General features: G+C 39.9%; 1 protein-coding gene across 1 annotated transcript; it reads right to left on the bottom strand.

The window, feature by feature from the left end:
* Window positions 1-11,057: 11,057 nt before the first annotated feature.
* Window positions 11,058-11,675, bottom strand: LOC134222179 (uncharacterized). The gene has a single exon (XM_062701321.1). The coding sequence runs from the start codon at window positions 11,673-11,675 to the stop codon at window positions 11,058-11,060; it is 618 nt and encodes a 205-aa protein (XP_062557305.1).
* Between the last annotated feature and the right edge of the window lie 1,809 nt (window positions 11,676-13,484).

Below are 13,484 nucleotides of genomic sequence, written 5' to 3'. Positions count from 1 at the left end.
ACTCATAGGCTAATGTGCCTGAGAGTTATCAGCGCATATCGCACCGTATCTCGCGAAGCGGCATGTGTACTCGCGGGCATGATGCCTATCAAACTGGTGGTAGAGGAAGACGAGGAGTGCTACGCCCTCAGGGGCACCGATAACGCTCGAAGGAATATAAAGGCAGCAACGGTAGCCAAATGGCAGAGAGAGTGGGACAACTCGCCTAAGGGAAGGTGGACCCATCGCTTAGTCCCAAGTGTGTCGGCATGGATTAGCAGACCTCATGGGGAGCTAAACTTTGGCTTGACTCAGTTCTTAACAGGCCATGGATGCTTCAAGTGGTACCTACACAGGTTTGGTCACGCGGCTTCTCCCACCTGTCCGCAATGCCCAGACGTGACAGAAACGGCTGAACACATCCTGTTCACATGTCCTCGGTTCGAAACGGAGAGGAGTGCGATGTTGGGGGCGTGCGGAACGGACACCAACACCGATAACATCGTCATAAAAATGTGCCAGAACCCAGAACAGTGGAGAGCGGTTGCAAGAGCGACGTCCAGGATAGCCGACATCCTGCAACGAAGTTGGCGCATAGAGCAGCAGCAGGCAGCCGTTACGGATAGCGGACCATGAGTCGTGGAAGTCGTGAATATATATGTCGATAATGGATGGGAACGACAGCGTCGCAACTGTATTCAGCTTGCGGCGAGCGCGTAGCCGCAGAACGTGGCGAAACGGCCGGTTTTGGAGGAGCTCCCGCTTTCGGGGAACTTCTCGTCGGAGTAGGTTAGATCCGCCGTCGGGGACTATCCGAATCGTTCGCGATCGCGACCGAGGTGGGAGCAAAATGGCTCAATGAAAAAGTTGACAGCTGAATGGCTCAAGACAATCGAAACTTGGTTATCGGAGTAGGCTAGGCCAAGCGCAGGGGACCAGCTGAATAGATCGTGGTGTGCGAATGCACCGGCTTCGGGGTCGTCAGGGCACCATTGAACCGGAAGTTATCTTCACCCGGAATCCTTGGATTGACCTCGGCACTAGTCTGGTCACCCGTTGAGACGGGCCGTCAGTTACGGGAGAGCTTCCGACGTCGGGGAACTCCCTGTCGGAGTAGGATTGATCCACCGCCGGGGACTATCCGAGTAGTCCGCGACCAAGGTGAGAGCTGAATGGCTCATCGGTTAAGCAAGAAGCTGAAAGGCGCAGTTCATGGGAAATCGGTTAATCGGAGTAGGCTAGGTCCACCGCCGGGGACCAGTTGAGTAGATCGTGCCGCGTGAATGCACCTGCTTCGGGTCGTCGGGGCACCACTGAACCGGAAGCTATCTCCACCCGGAATCTTTGGCCTGACCTCGGCACTCGTCCGGTCACCCGTTGAAGTGAGAATGTGCGTAGGACTTGAGCGGATCTATGAACATGCATACCAAGTGAATGTGTAGTGTTGGTAATGTAACAGCCATCCACGAATGCGGGTCGTCGGTATCGGGGGAGTTTCCGCCGCCGGGGGACTCCCCGTCGGAGTAGGGTAGATCCGCCGTCGGGAGACTATCTGAGTAGCTTGCGAGCACGTTGAGAGCTAAATGGCTCTAAAAATAAAAAGGAAAGTAGATGCGTTGCTGAATGGCACAAGGAAAAAAAAAAGTAAAGGGCTTAAGGGCCCACGCTTTTGTGTGCTTGCTGGCACCAATAAGGGAGCCAAAGGGCTCAGACGTATGATAAAACATCGAAGAGAGGCACTGTGAAAGGTGTTGTTTTGGGAGGAGTACTTTTAGTACTGCTTTCCCCCACAGAAGTAATACTGAAAGGTAGTCCCGGGGGGAATTGTGCATTAGAAGAGAGGGTAACTCAAGTAACCTTCTGTTGCTTGGGTGGGTTTAGTGGGTCCGGCGGTCTGGCCTTCTGCCAACCGCGTCAACCCCACTCCCTGAGTGATAATTTCAGGTGTCTGTATGCAGATTTGCCTTCATCCCTCTATAAAAAAAAAAAGAACTGTTCAATGACTTGATTGTTGTTGTTCGATTATTTATCATTTATCATTACTTATTCCTACAGTAACCAATTGCGAAGGACTCGTTCGGTAAGTTATTTTTATTATTTCGCATATAGACCCATACTTACATGAGCTGTTGTGATAGTATGTGACAGTCAGTTTGATTCAGATAATTAAACATTAGTATCATTCAATTTTATAGAAGGTTTGAGGGTTCTAGCTTTCGTATGTCTTCTGTCGGCTTTTTTTTCGACATTTTGGCAGTATTTCGATCAAATTGATGAAGAATTGTGGCGAATTCTGTTTGTATGGTGGTTTGTGTGGGACGAATTCAGGATTTATGTGAACCTTAAATCTTCATACGATTACCGGATCGTGTTGGATTCGGTTGTGCAAGCAGTCCTGGCTACCGTGTCTATGGGCGGAGCACGCGGATGACTCATTACTTTTGAGTTGATTCAGCGATGTAATTGGTATTGTTTATATGAGATAAATAAATAATTTGGTGCAATTAGCGTGAACTGATTTACTAGCAGAATCAACGCACGATGAGTTAGTTGTCCGTTGGTTTTTTTGCATAGATGCTGGAGGTGAGTGTTGGGAATGTACATTAGAATTCATCATGAATTGGTAGTGTGGGGTTGGGGGCTCACGGTAGTTTTGGATTTTTTCCAGCATGGATTACCATATAAGCATAGTTTGCGTCACCCTTGGATCGTCATCAGAATTATCAAGGGGATGCTTAACGGGGATATTTTTTTTGCGGAGACAAACTAAAAACGGAACTGCTGTTTTGAGCATGTGTTTATAATTACTAATATACAAAATTTGTTAGTTTCTCATTTCATGTATCAATGAAATTCTTGCCCATACATAATAAGAGGGTTGAAGAAAACTCGAGTACATTTTCTTCGATATACTTATCATAGTCCTGTCCTGATACAATGAGCTAGACTTTACTGAGGTGGCGCAGATCGGCGCCGCGTGCCACCACTAGTTGTCTCTTTCTCTTTCCCGTTGTTCTTATGCAATGCAAATAGTGACGTCACTATAGCTCCTTGGTCCTGATATACTGTATATTTATATATTGTGAGAATGTTGGGGCGCCTATTTAATGCTGTTTAATCTGTAGGGTGGTCTTTTCTCAATTATGTATTTAAAAAAGTTGTCACATTTTCTCAGCCAGATATCAGATGGAGTGTAGAGAAATCTAGCAATTTCTCATATGCACAGTTGTAATGATTTATATGGGTCATTATACATGATTATCAGATAAAACATTCAAAACACGTCTGGTGTCTCCCGCTAGTGAAGACATTCCACACAAAAAAATGCCTGATATAATTTTCTAGAGAGAGTTTACATTTTTGTTTCTTTGCAGTAAGCGTTGAATACCCCGCGTCGAAGAAATGAGTTTCTTTGAAAAAAAATGTCGGTTTTGCAACTGCAAAACAACTTTGCAACTAATAGCTAATTTATATGTTGTAGGATGTTTAATTTATCTTATCTAAATCCTTTCTTAAATCTCTGGACTATTCTTTTTCTACATTCCTCGCGTAGGAGCAATGACGACGTAGGTATTTCAACAAAAACTCAAATGAACAATTGCTCACTTTGAGCGGTTGATTGTTTGTCCTCGTGAGGGATAAACAAGTGAACAATTCACGTTTTTCGGTTGTTCGACAGCCGTTAACATTTAACGATGCAAACCGGATGCCAGTTTTGTCACAGATCTTTATTTCAGGATGAATCGTCTCTTGAGATTCAGTACACTCCCACCGTGCGATCTTTGCTGCAATAAGCAGAAAAAATAATACAATCACGATAGCTGATTATCGCGGACAGTTAAAAGATAAATTAACAATAGCTCTACCTGAGCGATTGATTGTTTGCCCTTTCGTTGGGTGAACAAGAACACAACAAAATACGTCGTAACTGATCTATACTTTGTTCTCGCGTTAACATTAACATGCTAGTTACTTGGATTACATCACTTACCAAGGTAAATCCTGATCTAAGTAATGACACTTCCTTCCCCTACTTAAAATACTCCTTCCCGTAATAACCGTAGAGATGCAGACGATTCGTCGGTCTCTAAAACAACGATTGTTACACTAACATTCCTTCCCTTTCCTAGATGATCGTAAGGACGTGGCCGGCGCTGTTATTGACCCATTGAAAGTTGAGCTTCCAGAACTTGCACATTGAGGATGGAGTGCTAATCCCAAGTCCCATCTGTTGGTTCCCTGTGCAATTCCGCTAGTTCTGGTCAATCACGGAGTAGCAACTACGAATTGTACAGTCATCTCATGCTCATCATGCTGCTCATGCTCATGCTCATCATGCTTTTAAACCTCAGATTAAGTTCAACACCGAGCTGGTTTTGAGATTTGGACAAGTTAGTATATATAGTTAGTATTATTATAATGTTAATATTCCGATTTAATCACTTCCTAGTGAGTTTTTGGGTGATAAAATAGAAAATGTGACAAAATAGGATTTTTTTATTTTTTTAAATTAGTTTCAGAAATATGAATCAGTTTATGCATACGAATACGTGAATGAAACCCGTAATTTCTTGTCAAAAAGGCATACGAAAACCTTGACAGGCGGTAAAAGTTATTTAATGAAAATCATTGTTGTTTGCGGTACTATTTATAAAAATAAAAAGAACGACTAAAATTTCCAAAGTTTTTGGGGTGACAAAATCGAAAATGTTGCTTGATTTTACAGATGAAGAATGCTTGAGTTCTTCAGTTCTAAAATTAGAATCATTCATGACACTGGCATCCCATGTCGAACGATCAATCACCAAACATGTTCAACCCTTGGTTTACGTCGCTTATTCGTTGAGCAGTTTTGGAGAGAGACCTAGCATTAAAAACATTGAAAGAAGCTTCTATCATCTTAAGAATCAAAAAAGAGCACATTACAAATACTTACGCAATAGAGTAAACACAATGATTTCGAAAGGCAAAGAAGAGCATATGGAAAGATAGTCGTTTGTCATAGTGCTACATATAGAGCGGATTGAAAACGCTGGGTATTGGGAATTCGGAACAGGAAAGACTCCAAGCCTTTTGGCTTTCATCCGCACGAAGTAAATCGCACCTCACTGTCAAGTTATGATACTGATACATCGAGAAATATTCGAAACAAAAAATGGGGATTATGTTTGTCCAGTTACCCCTAAGATTGCATAGGTAGGTATTCGGTCTTTTGCTAGATTTTTGTACCAGTGATTTGATTGTATTATAATCGTACAATTTTACATTCCCGGTGTCACGATTTGATAATTGCTGATGCATTAGGAATATAGTTTGTATGTTTCATATTATCGAATATGACTATTTGTCTTGACATTATTGGCTTATTACCAAAGAAACATGGGATCATCTAATCTGAATTTAGCAATGAAGTTCAGAACGAAACGTTTCGATATCAGTACTGTTGTTCCATCAGATTAATAGCTCGACCAATCTTAATATACGACAGACCTACCTACATTGCTCAAATGTCGAAGAACATGCATTTATTTGGAAGATTTCGTATTGCTACTGGCGTTTAAAACATACTTGATTCAATTACTGTTGAAAACCTTATATATTTCTATTTTGTAACATGTATACTTATAGGCAACTGAACATATGTAGGACGTATGTGTTTGAGAACCTGACCTCCATGATGATCCAAGAACTTGAATGAGTGGCAAAGTGATGAACAAGTCGCTTATTTTCCCACACTTTCTGTTTGGGATATATTCCTTTTAACCTTCCTAACGTGTTCGGGTGAATATGAACCGAATCGCACTTTCAAATTGTAATAACTTTTTAACGCAACAGTGTGAGATCTGAAACTTCTTGACTTTTCCTATTTTGCGGAAATCTTTTTTTTTTATTGTCTTTATTAATGAGGTTTTCGGCCCTTGACCGGTTCACCTCAGTTTGCGGAAATCTATGTTCCTGAACGTTGACCTACTTTGTACGACGTTCATGAAGGGCTCAAAAATCTCACACTTACGTTGTTCGGGTCATATTGACCCGGATTTGACTTAGCAATATCTCAGGCATTTCTCAGCCAAATTCATATGTTTGCACACGAATATTGCGCATTATTGCTATTTTTCTCAGAAAAAATACCCAATACTATTTCAGTGGTGACGAATCATAAACGGAGACAATATTTCTACAAATGGGCCCTCCTTAGCCGTGTGGTAAGACGCGCGGCTACAAAGCAAGACCATGTTGAGGCTGGCTGGGTTCGAGTCCCGGTGCCGGTCTCGGCAATTTTCGGATTGGAAATTGTCTCGACTTCTCTGGGCATAAAAGTATCATGATATACGAATGCAAAAATGGTAACTTGGCTTAGAAACCTCGCTGTTAATAACTGAACAGTAAGCTGCGAGGCGGCTCTGTCCCAGTGTGGGGATGTAATGCTATTGACAGAATTCAGAAGATGATTTCTACAGATATTCTGGGTTCTCCAAACCATTCTGGATTTCAGAGCCTTGGTCTACCAGAACAATTACGATTGGTACGAAATCAATAACAACTCATGTAGCCCATACAGGCCCTTAGATGAGTACTCCAAATCATTCTGGAGCACAAATAAATTGGTCTACCAAGCTGAAAACAAAGCCAATAGTAACCCAAGGGGTTCAAACATGCCCTTAAAGTCCATGTGCATGATTTACGATATAGGTATGCACGCAAGAAAAAGCGTCCCCGAATTCGTGAATAGGCAAAAATACACCGTGATTCAATTCATGGATTCGGGAACACCAGTCACGTTTTCCAGAACGTTCCAGAAAACGTGACTGTGTTCCCGAATCCGTGGCTGTTGTTCACGAAAAAAGTAGAAGGTTGTATCAGAGACACGACCGCAAAATCAACGTAGAATTTCGTATTAGAGTACAGCGACTCAAAACAGTAATTATAGGTTTCTTGCCTTTAGGGGAACTGGGGGTAGGACGCCCACGTTAAGGAAAATGCCATTTTTATCAATGAAAACCACCATTTCAGCCAGTTTTCATCAGCGCATACTGAAGAACAGCATATCTGCGACTGACTACCGATAACAGATATCTAATTGTCCATTTTATTGCACAGAAATTTGATTTTTAAAAAGCACCCGAAAAAAAAATGATTTTGAAACCATGCGGGGTGAGATGCGCCAGTGGATGGGTTAAAACACGCATGTGCTTATCGTACTGATTTTCATTTTAATTGCCTACATTAAGGCAATTAACCGAATGTTTCAGCTGTTTCGGTCATACGAAATGAGCATGGGCGTAATGCCCCACACCGACCTCAGAAGTTTGAAGGCCCATAAAATCGTTTTAAAACCATGTTTGTCGACGATTTCGTGTGGAACATAAAGAACACGAGTAAGCAGCATGGCTCATGGCTCAATTATTAATTTCAAAATGTATAAAAGCGACAGAAAGACTAAATTCCACCGAGCTAGAATTGCATCAAAACACGAAAAAATCGTTTTTTCGAGTTTTTCATGTATAACTAGAGAAAAATCATGAAATATATGTATCCAATGGCAATATTTTTCATTGCTTTATCGTATAGACTATTGAAAATAATCAAAATGGGGATATTTAACCTTATTCAGGGGTGGCGCGTTTTAACCCCTATGGGCGTGCTACCCCCACTTCCCCTAATCATTTTTCGAATTTGATTTTTAACATTTAGCAATTCACGTGCCAGATGACAAATAGCCGAAATGTAGGCAATTAACTGTGTATAACAGATTTTCAACAGTGCCTAACAAAATTCATTTTTCCAATAGTTTAGCGCCTTTATTCAATTGTTTTTAATAGTTGTCCAAAATCTTAAAGAGTTTGTCGATCGATTGATACAAAAATCATCCAAATCGGTTGGAAGATGACTGAGTTATTAGCCAATACTTCCTGACCACTTTTCGTGACGGTCTCAAATTTGATTCTACAGAATGACCCCCCTATGTTTTCCCGAATGCTTGTACCAAATTCATAAAACGGCAAATGAGAAAATGGCATTTGAAATTGAACCCTAATCTGATATATGACCTGAACGAAATATAAGATTTCATATCACATAACCATTCAGAAGACTTAATTTCGAATTTGCGACAACGATCATGAAAATAGTTTGGCGGGACAGTTATGCCGAGAAAAAGAGCACTTGTTTTGTGGTTTTATACGCATATCAGCCCCGTTCAGTGCATGATTTCGTGTGTGTGTGTGTGTGTGTGTGTGTGTCATCCTCTACCCAACACCCAGCTCATGCTCCGTAATGGTGCCCTTTTTGTTATGAATACTAGTAGGGACACGGCAGGTATATCCATCCACCGTCGTAGGGTCTAAAACCAACGAAAGCAACGCCCATTTGCCATAATTTCACTATAGCAGAACGTTTCTCCTGAGCTTACGATTTGGTACGGATGAGTTTAGCAAAAAAGTGTCTCTTCTATTGGTTTTTGAGACTATGACGAAAAGACGAAAATACCTGCCTTAACCCTACTACAAAAAGGAATTACTCCTGAAGCAAGAAAGGTTTCTTCAGGAAGTGTAGGGAACGGGATGTACTAGTTGTTCTTAACAGGTACAGCAAAGCTTCACAAGGACGCTCTCATTCGTACTAACTACTCAGGGAATAGAAGGTCGAGAAGAGCCACCGTTACTAACTAAAGCGTGAACCGGATACCTGGGACTCCCACAGTATCCGCGGCAATAGCAGCAAACGATGCCCTGTGGAAGAAAGAAGGAATGTATTGGAACGTGTTCACCAGTTGAGGTCATTCACTATCAAAATAGCTCCAGTTTTGTTCGAGACGCATCAAGAATATCCGAGAAAACGACATAATTTCAATGGCACTTCTTCTCCTGTGTGACCAATTTTGCAGCTGCGAAGATTCTCGAGACACAGCAACAATGCACCAGATGCGTCCTGTCAGTTTGTTCCGTATGCTTCTTGAAAGAGCCGATTGGATCACTTCATATCTTCCTGCATATCTTTGAGATGGCTTTGGCTTGATTATCACTATGACACTGGAAATTAAACACTTTAGGTGGCAATGGGACTTTTGAATATTTTATTTTTTTTTCCATTTTTAAAAAGATTAAAATTGACATAGCAGACAAAAAAATCCCGTTCAGTGCATGATTTCGTGAATGACTACTGCGATTGACATATGTCTCCACATGATTTATCCATAGAAGTGAACCATCCACGTGGTTGAAGTGATTATGTCGCTTAGAATGAGTGTTGTACAAATTTTCCCCCATTAAACCAGTGGAACAGGCAAAGATTGGAAAATCTAAACAGAAAATGTTATACACCCAGGTTTTTTTTACACGGTTTGGTTCTGGTCGTTTAAGACCTTCAGCGTCTAGGAAGCAATGAGTTAACCCCACGAAAAAATTCACAAAAAAACAAAGAAAATTCAGGGGGTATTTAAAAAGTTGTAAAAGTTCGAGTTAACCGAGAAATTAATGAATTTCAACCGCGTAAAAAAAAACCTGGGTGTATGTGTGTGTGCATATCTCGTCCTTCTCAGGTACTAGAGAACCTATGATTAATGGAAGAAATGTAATGTAAGTTTTCATTTCACTCTCAGTGTATTTGATTTTTTTTTATTTTAACATGATGATCCTGAATATCGTGAGTTATGTTATCAAAACTTGTGTGTTATTTTTTCTCTCTTTAAAAACGCTCATTTTAAAATATTGTTTAGTGTAAACAAAATAATACAATATATGCTGTAGATCATAAATGCCAACGCCTTCAAGAACGTCATGCATGACATCGAAAACGAAGTTATGACTCACATGCTAGGAAGGTATTTTATTGAATATGCTAGGTGCTTTGATCCCTGTCTTCGAAACTATTTTTAATTGAACGTCATTTGATAGTCGGCAATGGTACGAAAAACTTCTGGACATTCTTTAACGTCTGTTTCCGTTAGAACTCGTTTCCTTTTACAAACTCGACAAAAATAGTTAGCTCTGAAAGTTTCAACATAATTCAACACTCCGTTCACACCTAAATTAACACCAAGTACAAATCCTAGTACAATCGCTCTCCAAATAGATTTGTAGCATGAACTTTACTGGCATCAGCACTCCTTGAACTTGTTCATGGACCTGAAGTGAAAAAAAAATCATTTAGTTATTTAGCATGCATTTAGCAGCAGACTGTGACAGTAGCTCCGCATCAATAGTGATGAATATTGAATCGTTGTAAAACCCTTCCTTCTTTAGTTGCTGTATAGGGTAAGACGGTATAATATTCCCCCTAAGAGAAAAACCTTGATAACTTTTTACTTTTCATCGCAATTTATGCAAACTTTGTGTTATTTGGTAGTGCAATAAGTCGCAAATGCATTGCCCGTGAGTAGTCATATAAAAATATTACAGATAACACGTAATAATGCTTTTTTGAAAAGTTGTGAAAAAATGGATTTCAAAAAGTGCCTGGTCAATACGCCCCACCTTAGCCAAAGACGTTCCATAGCCCTTCATTAGTATTTCATCAATCCCATAATAAAAAGGTTGCAAATCCTTATGTGCTTGACATTAAAAAACCAACATAAGTCCATTTAATCAGGTTTTAATTATATTTCAATAATTTCCATACAATTTGGAAGCAACTGCTGCAAGCTCGCCGCGCTTGTGTCCAGTTGGTAAGGGCATATCGTCCTGCCTACAGTGGGACGTTTTGGCCAGTAAAACATATTTTCGAAAATCGTTACGTTTTTGAAGATGGAAGCAATTTTATATCATATTAACCACTGAGAAAAGTTATTTTGTTGCCCAACTGAGTGTTCCCGTGCAAGTTTTGCGGACAGTATGCTAGCGTCGCTCCAGAATGTTGAGCAAACAAACATGAAAAGTTACATCAAAACTGTCACTTTTTGTATTTTGCTATTATTTTCATTATGTAATACAAAAATACTTCCACATTCGCATAGTACGATGGTTTTACAAATATTTATAGGTACCAACTGATTTTGACCCTTAGTTAGTTATAGTTTTCTAGAAATCAAAGAGCGGCCAGGTGGGGCGCATTATACCGTCTTACCCTACTTCTGTACTCTACTCTACTCTACTCTGTAGTTGCTGTATACTTCTGTACTCTGATGAACAATCGTAGTCTCCAAGCGTAGTGAAGAGCAATTCCTTACACGTACTAGTTATAACTCCCGCTTTTTCTAGCTCATCAATTACTAAAGGTTCGATGATGTTCTCTTTTATATCCTGATTGATTTTGAATGCCACTTTCCGTGCCAATCCGTTTTCGCTCAGCCACTTTAACGTCATGGCCATGCTTATTTTTTTTGCATCAACAATTTTTGTTTTCGTGGGATCATTGTAACCGCTTGTATAATTCTTTCTTTCAATTTCAGTTGTATTATTTTCTATGGAACTACTTCTATGTTTGTCCTCATCTTTTCGTTTACTGTTCTCATCAATAGTACTGTGTGTTTGTTCTATATTATCAATTGTAGTTTCGGTGCGGTTGTCTTCAGTTATCACATTTTCTGTACAAGATATTATTTGTTTTCGCCAGCTAGCAATCGAAGAAAGGACTCGACCATAATGGTTTACATACATGTATCTTAGTAGTGGGTCATGCATGTGTTCAGCGTGGCGAAGATATTGAGGGATTGAACTACCCTCCCATCGACAGCATGATGACGGACAGCGTAACATATTTAACATCTGGCGTTGATCGCATTCAGAAAAGTAGGAAGCTGGTAGAACACATCTCCAAACGATACGATGGAGAAGTTCAGTTTAGATAATTCAGGTCCAACAACGATTACCAAAGGGCACGGAGGCATTCCTCTACTCTTAGAGCGTGTATTCTGGAAGGCTTCTACCTTCGACTGAACCTCCGTTATGTTCTGCACCCAGAAAATAAAGCTGTTTCGGTTTTCGATGTAACTTGGTTTCCACTTTGATTTATTTGGAGGATTCACAACAGCGCACGGTAGAATGTACGGTGTACGAGACGAGCCAGCAAAAAAAAAAATAGAATGTACGGCAACAGCAACGAGTATACAACATCTCGACAATCTGTTAACAAAATAAAAGTAATGAATAAATTCAATCATAATTTAGTTATTCAATCATTATCTAAGTAACCCTCATTCAATTCAGCTTCCAGCTAGTTACTAGTTACATCTGCTAGAAGAATATGTACGAATATTCTTTGTACGGAACTTCGAGTCAAAATCGATACGTGCCAGTTGATACCCGTCGGGTTTCCTGAGTGTCGGAAAATGTTCCAGAACCGATTTACTTGATCTTATACCTTATATGAGCTTATATGAACTTATATGATCTTATATGAACTTCAACAGTTCATATAAGCGAGAAGAGCTCGTAGATGCCCATTTTTACATAACAGCTGCCCTTTCATCTTCGTGGTGCCTAATCCATGTTTTAGCTTGTTGATACTGAATCCCTAAAAATATTTTTTTTGGTTGTATACGATTTTAAAATCAAATTGAATACCTTACAATCAGCATCCGAAAAAGAAACAGAAGGAGTGATATTTTCACTATCGTTCACTTATCGTGGCGTGGGGCAATTTTAATCATACAGGCAGCTTCTAGGCAAAGGTCCGATTCTAGTTTTTTTCCCGCGACCATAGAAAATGTCGGCTGATACCAAGAATTCTGCAGATAAAACTAACATTTAGTATTCACACGATAAGCTAAACATTAACAATAACACATAAATAATAAGTCAGCCAAAAAATATATGCTGTGTATGTCTGTATATGTATCAGTAATTGTGAGCACAACAAATGTTTAAAAGGAAAATAAATCAATCACCGCGATTCTGATGGCAAAAGTTCTTTCAATTCGTGTGTGTGTGAGAGTGAGTGTAATCTACTCAATTGTTATGTGCGTGTTTTTGTAAGAATATGCAAGACACATTTTGAACTTTGAAATGATCGCTTTGTGATAATTCGATATCATACGACATATTTAACTGACACGATTCAAAGTCAAAGCATCAATAGATCGGGTTAAAAACGTAGTTTGAGTTTTATATGTGCAGATTTTCACATGGCTATTCAACATCGCTTTGTAGAGCGTAATAAATATGAAGAACAGGGATTGCAACATTGTTATTCCCGTAATTCTTACACGGCTCAATTCAACTTGTATAAGCAAATGAGTAATATCACCAGTTGGGAGAGGGCGATTTTAACTCTCGGTGTGGCCTAGGATGTTTCTGGTGGGAAACATTGTCGACTCTTTGGGCATAGTGTAGCATAGAGAAGTTTTCAATTAATAACTGAGAAAATGCTAATAAAATACTAAGTTGAAAAGCAGCCCAAGTTCCAGTGTGAAGAACTTTTGAGAAGATAAAGGAAACCAGACCTATAGTGATAACTTACGTAGTCCACAAACAATCGAATCCCTTCTTGACCTTAGTTTAAATTAGTAATAACAACAATGTTGTTTATGAACGTAAAGGATAAGAAAGATATGCTGCCTGTAATCG

The sequence above is a fragment of the Armigeres subalbatus genome, chromosome 3, assembly GCF_024139115.2.
Source record: "Armigeres subalbatus isolate Guangzhou_Male chromosome 3, GZ_Asu_2, whole genome shotgun sequence".
In the NCBI taxonomy this organism is placed as follows: domain Eukaryota; kingdom Metazoa; phylum Arthropoda; class Insecta; order Diptera; family Culicidae; genus Armigeres; species Armigeres subalbatus.
The sequence above is the reverse complement of the archived record's forward strand: the minus strand, read 5'-3'. Positions and strand labels throughout refer to the sequence as shown.